Raw genomic sequence first — 18,779 nt, 5'->3', positions numbered from 1 at the left:
ATCCCATCCCCACAGTTGCCATACCTAGTGCTATGGGAGACCTCAAACAAGTTCTACACCCACGACTGGATAAAACCGTCTCTGAAAATAGTAATTGTAGAGGGTGGGAGGAATGTAATAAGTCTCAGGATCAAAGGGCATGAACCCGATTCTTAAATGATTAGAAGGAGAGGTGTGTAGTCCTGGCTGGAGATAAAAAAATGTACTTTTATTAGAATTAAAGGATAAAAATATATTGTGGTGTACACAATATGTGATGTTTTTATTACCTCAGAAAATACTCAACCTAAGGTGAATGAACTCTCTCACTCTTAGATAGAAAATAGAAAACCAAACAAGGAAAGTTGTCTCCTATAGTGCTCCCAAAATTATATACTTCTCCGTAAATACCACAATGCAAAGCACTCACTAAATTATTGTTAGAACATGATAAGCGGAGTCGAGCAGCTAAGCTCAATGGTCGCACTCTCTATGAGCTCTGTGGAAATCTGCAAAATCACCCCAAAATCCTTGACTGTTACCCAACAATTTTGGGTAACTTTTAACCAGCCCGACAGACTACATACAGATGGGCAGAAAAACAAATATAAAAGGACCTATTCCGCCCAGGCCAGGCAGGAGCATCGGAGACCTCTGGAAGCAGGCATGCGGCGGCCTTGAGCACAAAATGGCCTCGTACCTCGACGAAGACTCTGACTTTTCTGATGAACTAGCACTGGGCAATGAGGAAACATACTCACCAGCCCAGCCGGTACCGCCTCTGCCACAACCAGACTTGTCCCCGGTTACCAAGGCCGTCATGCAGGAATTGGTAGCAGATCTTCGTCGCAACATCCAGGCTGATGTGGCTGACATCCGGAAAGAGATCTGACCGACCGCATGAGAGCCATGGAGCACAGATCTAAAAGCAGCATGCAACAGGTAGCACAGCTGCAACAAGAAGTACAGTCCTTACAACAGCACCAAGCCTCTGAAACAAGATTTGCGGCTCTGGTGGATGCCTGACGCAACAAGAATCTCAAAATCTGTGGCATTCCGGACGCTATACTAAAGGAAGTTACCGCACTTCTTACGACGCCTCTTGGGTAGCAACGCTATAGCCCAAACAGGTTAAAGCAACAATCCTAGATGGCATGATCCAGATACCTAAACTAGCTCATGCCCCGCCTGCAGCATCCATGGACCTGATCGTGCGGTTCTAGAGCGAGCAAGATAAGGCCGCAGTTCTCAACATAAGTCAGGGTCACTCCCCAAACGCCTTAGAAGGCACGAGCTTCACCTTCTATGCGGTTCTTTTGGGGGGCACCCTGGCATGGCGGAGGTCCCTCCAACCGTTAACCGCCCTTCTATGCACGAGCAACTTACCATATCGGTGGCGCATGTCACACACGCATGGAGAAGCCCCCTACCCCATAAAGAACCTCCAGGAGGCAATGTCACTTCTGGGACAATTGGCACTCCCGCTATACTCTCCAAGTCCTAAAGGACTGCGACTTGCCTCAGAATCCCCACTTGGGATTCGGCGACAGTCGCCCCATTTGTGCCCCAGGTGCCCACCCAGGACACTTATGCAGCAGTCACTACCTGAACTTTGGGACACTGCACACTGAAACGGGCCCTCCATACCACCTAATGCTTAATTCCTGTCTGCTTCAGTTGCATGTTGTTAATTTGTTGACTAGAATTGACCTGTCCCACGGACATAGCACAACCTCAGCATTGGAACAAACATGAGACTCAGCCCACTCTCCCGTATAGTATACGGGCACCCGTAGTATTGGTTTCGTACACAGTTAGACTCTCTTCCCCCTCTTTCCCCCCCGAACGGCCCAGAATACGGACCACACACAGATGCATACTTCCTACTTGCCAAATACGACTACTCATGGTAGCGCAACTGTCACTACACGCCTACAACCCTACACAGTACCTATATTGTCCCTCTCCAACCACAACTAAACATGGAGTCCTCAAACCTCCTGGCCTACTATTTCCCTGACCGAGATATAGACAAACTAACAAGGGGCCGCAGACAGACATGGTCCCCAGCCCCCTCGGCAAACGGCTTAGGACATTGGTCTACAGGTTATATTTTAATTTCTTTTAACTCTTGTTGCCCCTGGCGCAGTCAGGACAGATAAATTAATTAACACATGTGAGAACTTGTCACCTGTTCCTCCCCCAAAAGCACATAGGTGCCACTATTCACGTTCAATCTTTACGACTTGCACCTAATTTGTGATTAATCGTGAGACACCACACTTTCTAGCCTTAAGCTTCCCGGGCTAGGTAACAGGCTATATGATTTTGGGTCAACGACCAGCATAGCCTCTATTAACGGGAGGCTTAACATCACATGCTTATTAATATCCCACGCTGTTTAGGATGAAGACCAGAAGGTCTTAAAGTGTTACGTTTTATGTTAATTTGGGCCTGTTGCCGTTTAATCTTACTTTAACAAGCGCAGCCCCTGGTGCCTCCTTAATAAACAATCTACACGCTTCTTACGTTAGAGGCGTTTCTAGTTAATATGCAAGAGGGAAATTATGCCAATATTTTTATCTAAACTAGGACACCTGCTACTTACTCATATTTATCCTTGCATGCTTCACTACATTACATTTCCAAACAAAAAACAAAAAATTGTGTGCTGTTGCTCATGGCATGTTGTGCATTACCTTGTACCTTGAAACTTCATGCTTTGTTTACCAGCAGATGTCACTGTCAATAAGTGTAGACCTGCTTGCACACTCAAAAAAAAAAAAAAAAGATTATATATATATATATTTTACATACAACATCTGGCGCACTAGACACACTAACAATTGAGAGTACACATACTACTCACCAACGCACAAAACAAACTCAAGAATAGATTTATATTTTTATGATGTAACCTACTGCACTCAGTGACACTGTCACATTGGTGATAGTGTGGTCAGAGGCAGTACCCCATGGTGTTTTAATGACTCTTTGCTGAACAATCTAGACTTTGACCTAAATAAAGAACTATCCTCATACTTTGAGATAAATAATATACCTGACATCAAACCCCCTGACAAATGGCAAGCCCATAAAGCCGTCATATGCGTACTGATAATCAGTTGAGCATCCTAAACGGACGTCACAACAGGAGCACACTGTTACTCAAACGTAAATATCAGACTAACGCACAGCTACTACAACCGACAGATACTAGACAACTACTGATTGAACAAATCATTAAGCAAACAAATGACTTGCTGTTTAGCAAAACCACATGCATGCTACATAAACTAAAACTGAAAACATACACCCAGGGCAACAAAGCCCAATCAAAAATCCCATACTTGGTGTTCCCCACAGGAAATAAGATATTTAACCCCCAGGATATTAACAATGCTATGGCAGACATTTATAGAGCCCTCTATAATCTGGAGACCGATAAAGAGACACACCAACCCACAGACCAAGAAATACAGGTATTCCGTTCCCAAATCCAACTCCCCTTTCTAATCCAGCTGCAACATGAAGCCCTTCAAACCCCAATCTCCCTCCAAGAACTCTCAGACACTATACATTCTCTTACCCCTGGGAAATCACCTGGCCCAGACGGCATCACAAACCAATTCTACAAAACATTCACCTCAATCCTGGCACCCCACTTGGTAAAGACCCACAATCATTTCATAGATACAGGCTCTATGACATCAGAGATGTTACTGGCCCACATTGTTACGCCTAGATCTATTGAATACAGACACCAAACGTCTGGCAAAAATATGTCCACAGACTCTAAAGCAGGATCCCTACGTTGATACACACAAATTAATTGTGTCTCATAGCTGTTAGGCAGGGAGCAGATGGAACAAGGAAACTTCTAAGCCTGCTATATGGTACATGTAACGTGAGGAGGCCCAGTGTATTCATCTCTCTAGATGCCGATAGATTGCACTGGCTTGTCCTCACGGCTGTTCTAACCAAATCTAACTATACAGCAAAATTTTCATACCTACAAATCAAATCCTGGTTCAAAAAACATAACACTACTGAGTCACAATCTGTATAGGGCAGCCGCTGTCAGATTTGGAAAACCTATGCATACAACAGACGCCAAAAAAAGTATATCCTTCTATAACAGCGAAATCTTACAACCAGGTACTAATCAGCCTCAGTTTATCACAGCGTAGGAAACAGATCTCCAGAAAACACTAGATGCCACCCAGTGATCCAGAATCATCTTGGCAAACAAAAGATTTACTCTTTCTACATCCCATATAGGACTGCCAAGGAAACATTTAGTGCCCACGAGACTGAAACACATAAACTCAGGTATCAGGTTCCTGCTGGAGATGCCTGACACTATCCGGCACTATGTACCATATATGGTGGTCGTGCAGCAAGCTCATATTATTCTGGGACAATGTTACGAAACTGTGTCACGAAGAGTGGCACTACCTAAAGACCCAGAGATAGGCTTACTATAACTTCTCCCAGTAGGCATAACACAATCAAAACAATATTTGATATACCATAACCTTATAGCAGCACCAGCTGTTATTAGTAGAACCTGGTTAAAATAGGTTGAAGAGGGGGGGCAGAGCCTGACCTTCATCCTGATAAGACGCCATCTATGTAAGCTCCTCAAAGAAACCAAACAAATCGGAGAAAATAGCAAGAATATCAGCCCATCCACCCGTAAAAAGTGGATAATAAGACTCCTCAACCCACCCCGAGGTGATTGATGCCATTCCTCGCAGCTTCTCACCAGCCCAAGCGGAGGCGAAAAACAGGGGCCTACTCCACGCTAGCACACACAGGCCTGAAGGTAATCTTGAATATCACCGCAGCGAGGCAAGCCTGGGAAAGGGCATCCGCCGCGGCAGCAGCTCAGCCTGACTGCATGCCGTCTATGGGACGCCGCTCACAGGGACCGCAACACCAGGCGGACAACAGGGACATCGGGGTCATGCTCCAACGGCCAACGCAGGCCAAAACAGGCCCGGACGACTCCCCGTGCCCAGTAACACACACTCACCGCCAAGAACAAACTGGGTCGAACACATCCAGGGACTCTCCGTCGGAACGGCCGGTGAGCCCAGACGACTCTGCCGACATGACCCCCACCACCAGGCATGATTTAAAAATCCTACTAACGGACTTTCATAAAATTCTAGCAGCAGAACTTACCCCCATCAAAATGGACATCAAGGCAATCACGGAAAGAGTGCAGGTGTCTGAAAGAGACATTGTCAGCCTACAAGAACACCAGTCCGAGATTCAGGACTCACTACAACAAATGTGGACAGGGCAATGGCTGCACAGCTAACAGTACTGGAGGAACGGCAAAGACGTACCAATATAAAAATCAGGGGCTTCCCTGCAGAGACCCCGCAAGAGGAATTACCACACTACTCCAGACGCTTGCTAGCCACAATCCTGCCTCCAGCCACAGCAAAGAAACTGGCCACGGTGGAGATATAGCACCTACTTGTTACAGCAAGGGCCCCACAAATACAGATAGTGTCGGCCCTTAAAGGCAAAAACACCCCTGGAGTTCGAGGGCGCGACCCTGAACTTCTTCCAAGACCTCACGAAAGCCACGCTCGCCTGGCGTAAAACCTTCCACCCGCTCACCAGCGACCTGAGAGCTGCGGGCATCACTTACAGGTGGGGAACCAGCGGCTCCCTGGAAGTACACCAGAACGAAACCCAGCACACAGTCACCTCGATGGAGGACGCACCCAAGCTACTGGAGGCCCTGGGACTGGCAACCCCGACTGCCACAAATCCACAACAGGGATCGACGGACAACTGGGACCCGAAACGCGTTGTCCCATTTGTACCAAGGTCCAAGAGCTCCCAAAGAAGGAATATGGACACTAAACAACTCCTAGGGACCAGTCCACAGCAAGACACTAGATGCGGGCAAGACCCCCATACAAGACACAGAACTGCTATACCACCCTTGTTCACTCTATATGTTCTTTTGCTCATCTGTCTCTTTTCGCACAACCCTAAGCATTCTCTCTGGCTCTCTCACCAGTAGCATGCAAAACTGCATAACCTAAAATGTCAATGCATGTACAGTATAGGTCCAACTCGAATAGCCAGTGCACGAGACAAAACACACACACACACGGCACAGAATACCCACCCTACAATGAAGCGTGGCGACGCTCACACTCTCCTACCCCCCCCGCAACTCCCATGGTCAGGAGTAAGCACACCTTCGGTAAGGGGCACACCCACCACCACTACACTCAAGGACACAAGGTAGCGGGGGCTCTCTAAGCTTGTGGTGGAATCTCGGTAAAAATAAATTTAGTAGGCCGAGATTACCACGTGGCATGTGTACGTGCATATACTGGCGTATCGGTCGGTTGGTTGCACGTGGCAAAGATACGATCAGTAGTGTACGGAGCATGTGCGAGAATACCGGATGTAGTATTCCCCTCCTCCATTATGCTGGACAAGCCATGCGGTCAAGCAGGAAGTTAGTTCTTGTTTGTTTCGATTGGTTAAGAGAATGTGCGGGTGGAGCTTAATATGGGAGGAGTTATGTGCCTATATAAGGAGCCTGCACTATTGTCCGGGGATCAGAACTTGTTGTATTTTGGTGACATTAGTCCCTCTGAGTCCCGATCGGTGAACCGAATAAAGAATCTCGTCCTTCCTGAAGAAACCTGTGTCCATCTCTCTGTGCTTGGCTTCCGTCAGTTTCTACGGTATCAAGCTCACACGGTCTCCAACCTCCTCCTACACACCCTAGATACTAGGGAAACACACTTAACCCCTTAAGGACAGAGCTTCAGAAGCTTGACTTACGCTTAATGACACAAGCAATTTTTGCATTTTCTTGCTGTTTGCGTTCAACTGCAATTTGCATCTCTCTCATTTATTGCACCGACACATATTATATACTGTTTTTTAAAGGACAGAAAGGGCTTTAATTTGATATAACATATAAATATATAAATGCTTACTTATTATAAAAAAAATACAGAAAAATGCAAAAAAAATGAAAAATATTGTTTTTTTTTACAGTTTTTGCAATCATAATGTGTGCATAATTAGTGCAGGTTAAGGAAAGTAATTAAAAATAAATTCATTTATTTGTTCTGATTTACAGAATATATAATGTGTCTGGGATTTTCAGTTTTTTTTGGTAGTTACAGGTCACAAAGCACAAGGAGTAAAATAAAATTTTAATATGGAGCGATTTTAGAATTTGGTATGTTTGTCTTGTAAGCCTAATAGCCATAAAATAAAACAAAATTGCCACACAAAAGTATATATTTATATAAAGTAGACATCACAGGCTATTTACCTAAGGTTGTTTTGACACTTTCTACGTAGCCATTTTACCGCCAACCTCTGCAAAATATTGGAGTAAAATTGTGTTTTTGGGGGGTTTTCGCACACAAACGTATAACAAAGAACTTCTCATGTGTATTTTGTAAAGTTGTTGTGTGCTATTCCTGTACAAAGTTTTATTATGTGTTCAGTTACTTCTGCTGAGTACAACGGTACCCCCATTGTATGTCTTTGGCACTATTTTGTGAAGCTACAGTGCCATATAGGAGACCTGTCCTTTTCAGTATTCACAGTAGAATTTTGAGAGACGGATATAATGAGCCTATGCTTCCATTTGGGGTATTATAACAGTTTGACTGTTCAAAAAAAAAACCACAAAGGCCTACCATTTGTAAAAGTAGACACTCCAGGGTATATCATAAGGTGCATATTGTGCCTTAGCATGCCCCCATTTATTCACCAATATATGCCAAAGTATGTGGTAAAAAATAATTTTGTGCATTTTTTGACATACGGATTGCATTTTTGCTGGGCATTTTGTATATTTCATATGTGCCACTAAGTTCAAAACCTTCAAATTATGCTCAGCTAAGTCTTCTGAGTAAAAAGACATCCCCAATGAATGTCTTTGGCACTATTTTGTGAAGCTACAGTGGCATATTGGAGACCAAGCCATATCAGTTTTTACAGAACTTTGAATTTTGACGCTGGACCTATGTGCAATTTCCAAGCATCTTCGTAAGTTTTAAATTCAAACTACCCCACAAAGGCATACCATTTCTTAAAGAAGACATCCCAGGGTATTTCAAAAGGCATATTTTGAACCTTAGCGTGGGATAATTTTTCCGCTAGCTTGTACCAGGTGTAGTGGTAATAAGCGTTTTTTCTGCCTTTTTGACACACAAAGTGAGTTTGCACAGTATATTTTGCAAACCTTATGTGTACCACCACTCTATAATACTTTATATGTTGCTCAGCTATGTCGGCTGAGTACAAAAATACCCCCGTATGTACCTTTGCCAGGTATATGTGGACATCGGAGGGGCACATTTGGGACACAGCCATTCCATTTTTTTTCAAACTTTACATTTTTACGCTGTGCCCATGTCCCATTTTAGAGTATTTTACCAGGCTATATAATCCAAATACTCCATAAAGCCATACCATTTCTTAAAGAAGACATCCCAGGGTATTTCAAAAGGCATATTTTGAAAATTAGTGTGGGATCATTTTTCCGCTAGCTTGTACCAGGTGTAGTGGTAATGAGCGTTATTAAATGTATTTTTTTACTTTTTAAAACTTTTTTTACTTTTTAAAACTATTTTTTAAACTTTTGTTTTGCTTATTCATTTTTTTAAAGTTTCCTAAACTTTCGTAAAACTTTTTTTTACAGATTTAACATTTTTCTAAGCTTTTTCTTTTACCGTTAACCCCTAACTAGCAGTAAGCAGCACTAACAGTAAATTCCCCATTTTCCCATAACTCCCACCCACCCCAGCTAGCAAAATATTGAATTATACAATATTTAAATTAGTTAATTAAATTAATTTACCCCCTGAGGGTTAAAAAATAAATAAAAGTTAATCGTCAGGGGTTAAAAAAAAATTAGATCACAGTATAATACTGTGATCTGTATTTTGATCACTGTAGGCAGTGATAGACTGGCAGGCAAGGGGTTAATTTTTATTTGGACTGGGTAAAGGGTTTTTTTTTTTTTTTTTTTTTACTTAAACGTTATTAAAACTTTTTTTTTACTTAATTTTTTAACTTTTTAAAGCTTATTTTAAAACTTTTTTTAACGTTAACCCCTAGTTAGCCTAACACTAAATCCCCCAATTCCCCACTAACTTCCACCCTCCCCAGCTAGCTAAATTTATAATTTTAAAATATTTAAATTAATTAATAAAATAAATTTAACCCCTGAGGGTTAAAAAAAAAAGAATTAACCCTCAGGGGTTAAAAAAAAAAATCAGATCATATTAAAATGTAATCCCTGCCAATTGATCACTGTAGTCAGTGATCAATTGGCAGGGAAGGGGTTAATTTTTTATTAATATGGGTAAAGGGGGGGTGGGATTTTAATTTAACTTTTTTTTTTAACAGCAGGGGGCAGGATCACTGAAGATCCGTCTCCCTGCACTTCACACTGAACCCGGAAGTGCAGGGAGGCGGAGGTGAGTATAGAGAGCACATGTGCCCGCTCTGGCATGCTGTCAGAGCGGGCACATGTACTCTGACAGCCCGATCCGGTGCTCCCGGTCTGCCTCTAATGCAGAGGCAGACCGGAGCACCATTAACCCCACGATCGCCGCGATTGCGGCGATCTGGGGTTAATTTTACCGCGTGACGGACGAGGTCCGTCACCCGTCGTTAAGGGCATCCCCAGGATGACGGACCTCGTCCGTCACCCGTCGTGAAGGGGTTAAAGAAACACAGGCTCAACAACCAAAATAGAGACGCTCGACACACGAGATAACCAAATGACAGCCCTTAACTACCCACATTTACCTACAATCCAACACGTACCTAACATCAAGCTTGAAACACTCAGCACGAACACACAGGTCAAGTGCACAAATCCAGCCTGTACACAGCTTGCTTAAAAACTTATAAAAAATGCTCACTTCAGAATGTCAGACAACTAAATGTCTATGCTTGTATACCTTTTTATTGATGACTTTTGTTGCTGCATCGCAAACATATTCTTGTAATATCATGCACGCAAAAAGAGAGAATTAAAAAACATTTAAAAAAAAAAAAAAATAGGTTGAAGAGGACCCTGTCAAACAAGCTTACAGTCCATAGGATGTGGGGTATAAAACACAACAGGACAGGAGAATAGCAATCAAGCAAGGTGGAGTGAAGCAGAGCTGGAGGAGAGAATAGAGTGCTGCCCTTTAGGAGAGAGCAAGGGGCAGGTATGTGAGGTAGCGGTTTCTCTGGGAGGCCATAAGCTTTCCTAAAGAGATGGGTTTTAAGGCACTTTTTAAATGATTGAAGACTAGGGAAGAGCTTGATGGTCGTAGGCAGGCTATTCCAAAGGAAAGGATCCACCCGCGAGAGGTCCTGCAAGCGTGAGTTGGCCGTACAGGTGCGAGCAGAAGACAGGAGAAGGTCATGAGCAGAGCAGAGAGACCAAGAAGGGGCATACCTGCGGATCAGTGAAGAGGTACAGGAGGGGCTAGAATTGGTCAGTGCTTTATAGGTGTGGATTAGTACCTTGAATTGAATACAGGAAGCCAATGTAAGGACTGACAGAGGGGTGAAGTGTTAGAGGAGTGACAGAAGAGGCAAATCAGTCTAGCTGCAGCATTCATTACAGAACGTAGCGGGGCAATACGACTTGTGGGAAAACCTATTAGGAGAGAGTTACAATAATCCATGTGAGAGATTACTAGAGCATGGACAAGCGCCTTAGTAGCATCTTGCATAAGATAGGGGCGGATGCGGGCTATGTTTTTAAGGTAGAATCTACAGGATTTGGTAACAGTACTGCTTGTGTTGTTCATTATTGTCTACACTCACACCCTTACTACACTCACACCCTTACAAACCGGATAAATAGGAAAGATTTTATACTTTGTAAACTTGGGTGTTGATATTCTGTACTTTTCATTTTTGCATCTAATTTCATTATTTTTCACTGGGCTCGTTGGCAGTTACTACATTCATGAATTGACAGACTTTACTGCTTGTTAAAATGCACAATGGGTCTAGGATTTCAATTAATTTTACAAGTTCTAAAACAAACATAGCAAGGAGTGATTTCAGTTTTACAGCTAAAACTTCACAAAATTTGACATGTTGAGATTACAAGTTTTATAGTAGTCACAGAATCCAAAACCGCCACACCAAAGCATATGTTTGTAGAAAGTACGTCCGCCAGGCTGTTTAAAGGAACACTACAGTGTTTGGAGTATAAAACTTTATTCCTGACATTAAAGTTTCTCTCCGCCTCAGTGGCCCCACCCAGCCATGATTGGGTTTACTAATTCTTTAAACCGTTACCTGATTCCAGCTCAGAGGTCCCTCGGAACTGGGTTTGGCTCTTCCTCCTCTAACATCAGCCAATGGGGGAAACTTAAAGTGTGTGCGCACGTTAGGCCTTCTCCATTGACTCAATGCTTTCCTATGGAGATTTAGAAGACACTGGACATCCTCGTGCAAGCATCGGGAGGTCCAGCATAATTTCAGAGTTAAAATTCCCTCTCTCCATTTAATCCTCCCCAATACCTTAAATGTTCTCCCCTCTCTCTCTGTCTATTGGTCGCATCCATACCTGCTTTACAGGGATTCTGTCTGGTTGAGCAGGATAGGACTGACTGTCCTGTTCAGTGCTGGTGCCTGGAGCTAGGTGGACAGAACAGGGCTAGCACTTAAAGCTATATCCCCATTCTCTATCACCGTCTCACTGAAATGAGAGGGAGCAGACGTGCTGGTAAGGGAGATCTTATGATCTCAAAGTGCAGTAGGATGTTCCTTGGATACTCCTATGTATAGCTAATACTTGGAGATTATTTCCCATTCAGCTTTAGAGGCCTAAAATTTTCGAATTCACTTTGCCCTTAAAATTTTCCCCTAAAATTTTCGAATTCACTAAGCCCTTTGTGTAAGTTTTAATATTGTGTAATAAGTGTAGGTGCACTAGGTAAGAAAGGGGTGATTTATGCCACAGTTACACTAACCCTAATGGAACACTCTGCTATAGTATGCAGAAACCAGGAGCTTAACCTATGATACTGGCTGAGTGTGGTGAGTGGTGAGGGATTGCAAAATATAAAAGGTGAACTGTGCCTTTAAGGTGTGAGAAATATGTGCTGTGCCTTTAAATCTCACATAATGTGCGTGGTAGGTCTGCTGGTAAGAGAGAAAATCAAACAAAACAAAACAAAACAAAAATGGATAATCCAATAGATCGTAAAAGGAAAGAAAGATGAGAAAAATAGGAAGAAGAAGGATGAAGAGAAGAAAAAAGTGAAATAAAATGGAGTACAGAAGATAAAAATGAGTAATAAAAATGATAATAATAAATAAATAAATAGTGTAAAACGCAGCCGATGATATGTGCAGTGCAGATAACTCTATCCCTAATGGGGTATAGGGTAGTTGGTATCTGCTCCAAATATTATACTTTGTATGTATCAAAGATCTGGTTCAAATAATAGTAGCAATACAGTATATGGAACTGGATGCTAAGGTGATAGTCTATTCACAAAGTGTCACTCGATATAGAAAGCAATGGTACAAACTGGATGTAAATAACAAAACCAGTTTATTGGTAAAAATATAAAAATATATAAAAATATGTAATAATATAATACAGGAACAGTTCATACAGAGGTTACCAGTCTAATGAGTTTCAGAAAAGTGCAGGAACCCTTGGATTTGGCTGGGATTGATGTGGATTGACTCGGGCCGATGAGCTTCAGAAATCCTGCTGCCGGTGAGGACGGCGGGCTTTTCGGTGTGCGTCCCGATAAGGATCTCTCTCCAGGGGACGTGCTCTGTAAACGGCTCCACTCGGCAAATACACAAAAGGTCCTGTGCGAATACTGTTCTCTGCTGGTAAGCGCTCTGCGCGCTGAAACTCAGTCCTGATAGATTGCTGTGCTTGTCTAACGCGTTTCGTAGGAGGGTGCCCTACTTCTTCAGAGACGGGATGTCGACCATTGCTATCTAGTTGCTTAAATATACATTTTGTAATTGCTAATAAAGAAACTTATAATCATATACTGCTTTTTCATTATTGTGAAGGTTTATAGGATTCATCGGTCTGCATGCAATACATAAATCTCATATAAACTTCTGTGTGATATGTTTAAAGATACAAATTATTACACATTTATATGGGAATCCGGACTAAATTGGTAATTTAGACAATATCATTCGTGATACTTAATAGTCATACAGGTATACAGAATGATGTTATTAATAACTCAATATTGTTACAATGCATAATTGCTCAGTGTACAAAAAATGTTACAGAATGAATACAATAAAATATGATGGATTAAATAGATCTGAGGGTATGTAAATGTATGGCTACCCCATAATAAAATAATAATAAAATACGACAATAAATGTGACACAAGGATGAAAAATGGCAATACCAGTTAGGCATAATGGAAAATAGAGATGCTTAGTGTCAAATATTGGAAGATTATATAAAACGGAGACATAAACATATGTAATCCTATGTACATAATTAACTGGGAGATGGTGTAGATTGCTGTACAATAATATTATACATATGATATACATATTCTTCTTATCTAAAAGGGAAGCACATTGGTTAGTAATCAATAAATAAATATAAGATCCAAGACTGAAAGTGGACTCATAAAAAGATACATTAAGTAAAATACATCCATTTAGGGGGGCAACAATTAAAGTGCCATTGGTGAAAAAAGTGATATGTGCATGGTGTAGTGCATATCGGAAAAGGAATGACCAAGTATATGGTATCAGATTGGGGGAATCAAATTATAGGAAAGCATGCAGCTCAAAATCTATGTTCAGTCCTTTAGGAGCTAGGGTGTCTAACTCAAAGATCCATTTTGCTTCAGTCTGATCTAATAGTTTGTCGATACTGCCACCTCTCCAATGTACATTGACTTTTTCTATAGGTAGAAATTCTAAACCTGTGGGGTCTCCCCCATGTTTCTCTTTAAAATGCTTTGAGAGGTTGTGTGTTAGAAGTCCCTTTTTGATGTTTCTGATGTGTTCGGCAATGCGTACTTTCAGAGGTCTTTTCGTCCGTCCCACATATTGCTTTGGGCATGGACAGGTAATGAGGTATATGACTCCTGAGGTGTTACAGTCCATTCTGCTTTTCAAGTCATATTCCTCTTGGCTGATCAGTGAAGTAAATCCGGTAGTGGTTTCTCTCATAGTGGGATTGTTTCTACATGCCGGACATTTTTTACACTTTGTGAATCCATGAGCAGGGTTTCGACTCCTAATGGTGTATGGGGGTTTGATGGTAGGTGCCAACATTAGTTGGAGATTGGGTGCTCTAGTGAATATGATCTGTGGTTGGTGATCAAGGAATTGAGAAAGGGATGGGTCACTCTTTAGGATTCCCCAGTGTTTTCTCAGAATCTTCTGTATGGTCGGTGCTTGGTGATTGTACTTCGTGATAAAAGTAGGTGCCAAGGTGTGTGATTCCAAGGTCTTATTTCTTTCCTTTAGAGTGTTTTCCCTTGGGATGGATAGTGTTTTCTCCATGGCTTCTCCTAATAACGTTGTGGGGTATCCTTTGTTCACAAATCTGGTCCTCATTTCGTCCATTTGGTTCTTGCATACATCCATTTTGGACATATCACTTTTTTCACCAATGGCACTTTAATTGTTGCCCCCCTAAATGGATGTATTTTACTTAATGTATCTTTTTATGAGTCCACTTTCAGTCTTGGATCTTATATTTATTTATTGATTACTAACCAATGTGCTTCCCTTTTAGATAAGAAGAATATGTATATCATATGTATAATATTATTGTACAGCAATCTACACCATCTCCCAGTTAATTATGTACATAGGATTACATATGTTTATGTCTCCGTTTTATATAATCTTCCAATATTTGACACTAAGCATCTCTATTTTCCATTATGCCTAACTGGTATTGCCATTTTTCATCCTTGTGTCACATTTATTGTCGTATTTTATTAATATTATTTTATTATGGGGTAGCCATACATTTACATACCCTCAGATCTATTTAATCCATCATATTTTATTGTATTCCTTCTGTAACATTTTTTGTACACTGAGCAATTATGCATTGTAACAATATTGAGTTATTAATAACATCATTCTGTATACCTGTATGACTATTAAGTATCACGAATGATATTGTCTAAATTACCAATTTAGTCCGGATTCCCATATAAATGTGTAATAATTTGTATCTTTAAACATATCACACAGAAGTTTATATGAGATTTATGTATTGCATGCAGACCGATGAATCCTATAAACCTTCACAATAATGAAAAAGCAGTATATGATTATAAGTTTCTTTATTAGCAATTACAAAATGTATATTTAAGCAACTAGATAGCAATGGTCGACATCCCGTCTCTGAAGAAGTAGGGCACCCTCCTACGAAACGCGTTAGACAAGCACAGCAATCTATCAGGACTGAGTTTCAGCGCGCAGAGCGCTTACCAGCAGAGAACAGTATTCGCACAGGACCTTTTGTGTATTTGCAGAGTGGAGCCGTTTACAGAGCACGTCCCCTGGAGAGAGATCCTTATCGGGACGCACACCGAAAAGCCCGCCGTCCTCACCCGCAGCAGGATTTCTGAAGCTCATCGGCCCGAGTCAATCCACATCAATCCCAGCCAAATCCAAGGGTTCCTGCACTTTTCTGAAACTCATTAGACTGGTAACCTCTGTATGAACTGTTCCTGTATTATATTATTACATATTTTTATATATTTTTATATTTTTACCAATAAACTGGTTTTGTTATTTACATCCAGTTTGTACCATTGCTTTCTACATCGAGTGACACTTTGTGAATAGACTATCACCTTAGCATCCAGTTCCATATACTGTATTGCTACTATTATTTGAACCAGATCTTTGATACATACAAAGTATAATATTTGGAGCAGATACCAACTACCCTATACCCCATTAGGGATAGAGTTATCTGCACTGCACATATCATCGGCTGCGTTTTCCACTATTTATTTATTTATTATCATTTTTATTACTCATTTTTATCTTCTGTACTCCATTTTATTTCACTTTTTTCTTCTCTTCATCCTTCTTCTTCCTATTTTTCTCATCTTTCTTTCCTTTTACGATCTATTGGATTATCCATTTTTGTTTTGTTTTGTTTGATTTTCTCTCTTACCAGCAGACCTACCACGCACATTATGTGAGATTTAAAGGCACAGCACATATTTCTCACACCTTAAAGGCACAGTTCACCTTTTATATTTTGCAATCCCTCACCACTCACCACACTCAGCCAGTATCATAGGTTAAGCTCCTGGTTTCTGCATACTATAGCAGAGTGTTCCATTTTTTGTATAGGTTTTAGTGAATCCCTATTTTTTCCAGTTTTTGAGCGACCTATTGTTAGTCGGACTCCCTCTCCCCTGGGTATTACATTAGGTATACCAGCACTATCCACACTAACCCTAATGTTTGCAGCGCTAACAAATCATGGTCCTGAGTGATTTCTGTAATTTCACTAGTTTTAAACCAATATCTCTGTCATTGGTCATGTTTGTCCTACAGGAAGCAAAAATGTTTGGAGTTGTGGTAGTGGGAATTGGAATTGCCGGCTCCGTACGGATCAGAGACCTCCAGAACCCTTTGCAGTCAAGTCCTTCAGAGAACTTCAAGCTTGCTGGGTTTGTGTCAAGGTAAGTTAAGGCCATTGGGCATGGTATGATGAATGTCAGTTAAGCTATAGTGAAAACTGAACACTGAAATTCTTGCAACACTTTACATTGGTGGAGAAGGTCATGTTTTTGTCACGAGTGAAGCCATATGTATCTGTGCAAATTAGAGCTTGTATGGCATGCAGATACTATGCAAGAATTTCTACAGGTAAGGGGAAACAAAGTCATAGGAAAAAAAAGATACATCCTCTTTAAATTCTATGGTTTTATATATCGGGATAAAACAATCATCTGTTCCTTAGCAGGTCCAATTCTCTAAGGGTATGCAAACTTTTGAGCACAATTAAGTGATTGAAGAGTATTGACTGGCATTTTCAAGGCTTTGGATAGGTTTTTTATATCCTTTTCCATCTTTATGAAGTTCCATTACCTTGTTGCGCAGGTAACTTGTTCTTTTCTGCTACCCATGGCTCAGTACCTAGCCTGCTCAGTGCATCCAAGTGAAAGCTAACAAACTTATTGTCCATATATACACAGATACTAATTGCAATTTAAAACGCCATGTGTGGGAAATTACCCTTTAATTGTCATTTTAACCTGTGTGTGTGTCACCTTGTCTGTCTGTAACAAGGCCAAACATTCTAGGGTATGTAAACTTTTGATCAAGGCCATTTGGGTGATTTCTGTTATCATGATTTAAAAAGGAGCCAAACAACTATGTGACATATATAAATTGCTTCATATAATCACTATCCTTCAATAAAAGACATGTTTTTGCATGATCAATCATATTTTCAAAATTCACAATTTTTGCAAGGGTATGCAAACGTTTGAGCACAACTGTATGTCTTAATATGTAAAACCATAGAATTCAAAGAGGGTATGCTTTCTTTTTCCCATGACTGTAGGTCTAACTATGATGTACTCCGATCAGCCACAACTTTAAAATCACCTGCTTCATATTGTGTAGTCCACTTTGTGCTGCCAAAACCGCTCTTTTGCATTGAGACAATGACTCCACAAGACCTATGAATGTGTCCTGTGGTATCTGGCACCAAGGCATTAGCAGCAGATCCTTTAAATCCTGCTAGTTGCAAGGTGAGGCCTCCACCTTGAACTCTTCCTCAAACCATTCCTGAACAATTTTTGCAGTGTAGAAAGTGCATTTTCTGCTGAAACAGGTCATTACCATCAGGGCACACACTTGCCATCAAGGGATGTACGTGGTCTGCAAATATATCTCGATTCATGTCAAAGTAAGTGCTTCTTGGGGCTGATTTGCAGTATGAAATTAATCAGAGATTAATAAAGATTGCTATAGCAGTTTAAAATACTTTATTTTAGAAATATAGGATTGAATTAACTGTATTTACTGTACATAGGCATTCTGCTCAAATGCAGACATTATTTTGTTCATTCTGTTGCCTTTTTTTTTTTTTTAGTAAGCTGTAATACAAGTAATGCCTCCAGGGTCCTTTCAAATACCTGTGAGAAAAGTACCATATTTTTCGCTCCATAAGACGCACTTTTTTTCCCCTCAAAAGTGAGGGGAAATGTCTGTGCGTCTTATGGAGCGAATATGAAGCTTTACTTACCTGTCTTGTAGCGTTGGCCGGCAGCACAGGGCGCACCGCGGTACTGGAACTTGAATTTCATGTTCCGGTTTCGGGCGGGACTGAAAGGAAGTGTGCACAAGCTGAGTGCGCACTTCCTTTCAGTCCCGCCGGAAACCGGAACATGAAATTCAAGTTCCAGTACCGCGGTGTGCCCTGTGCTGCCGGCCAACGCTACAAGACAGGTAAGTAATTATGGGACAAGGGGAGGGGGACAGTATGGGAGCGGAGAATATGGGATAGAAGAGAAGAATATGGGGAGGGGGATGAAGTCTATGGGGAGGGGGATGAAGTCTATGGGGAGGGGGATGAAGTCTATGGGGAGGGGGATGAAGTCTATGGGGAGGGGGATGAAGTCTATGGGGAGGGGGATGAAGTCTATGGGGAGGGGGATGAAGTCTATGGGGAGGGGGGGGAGATGAAGTCTATGGGGGGGAGATGAAGTCTATGGGGAGGGGGATGAAGTCTATGGGGAGGGGGATGACGTCTATGGGGAGGGGGATGA

At 41.5% G+C, this 18,779-nt stretch overlaps 1 protein-coding gene across 1 annotated transcript in view; it reads left to right on the top strand.

Annotated features, from left to right (window-relative positions):
• The window catches only part of BLVRA (biliverdin reductase A), a 63,897-nt gene that overhangs the window by 33,443 nt on the left and 11,675 nt on the right, over window positions 1-18,779 (top strand). Inside the window, exon 2 of the mRNA XM_063452123.1 lies at window positions 16,555-16,682. Within this exon, the coding sequence (XP_063308193.1) occupies window positions 16,564-16,682 (119 nt within the window). The 5' untranslated portion in view covers window positions 16,555-16,563. The remainder of the gene's footprint in view (window positions 1-16,554; window positions 16,683-18,779) is intronic.

Source organism: Pelobates fuscus, chromosome 4, assembly GCF_036172605.1.
Source record: "Pelobates fuscus isolate aPelFus1 chromosome 4, aPelFus1.pri, whole genome shotgun sequence".
In the NCBI taxonomy this organism is placed as follows: domain Eukaryota; kingdom Metazoa; phylum Chordata; class Amphibia; order Anura; family Pelobatidae; genus Pelobates; species Pelobates fuscus.
This window is presented reverse-complemented; position numbering and strand designations above follow the sequence as displayed.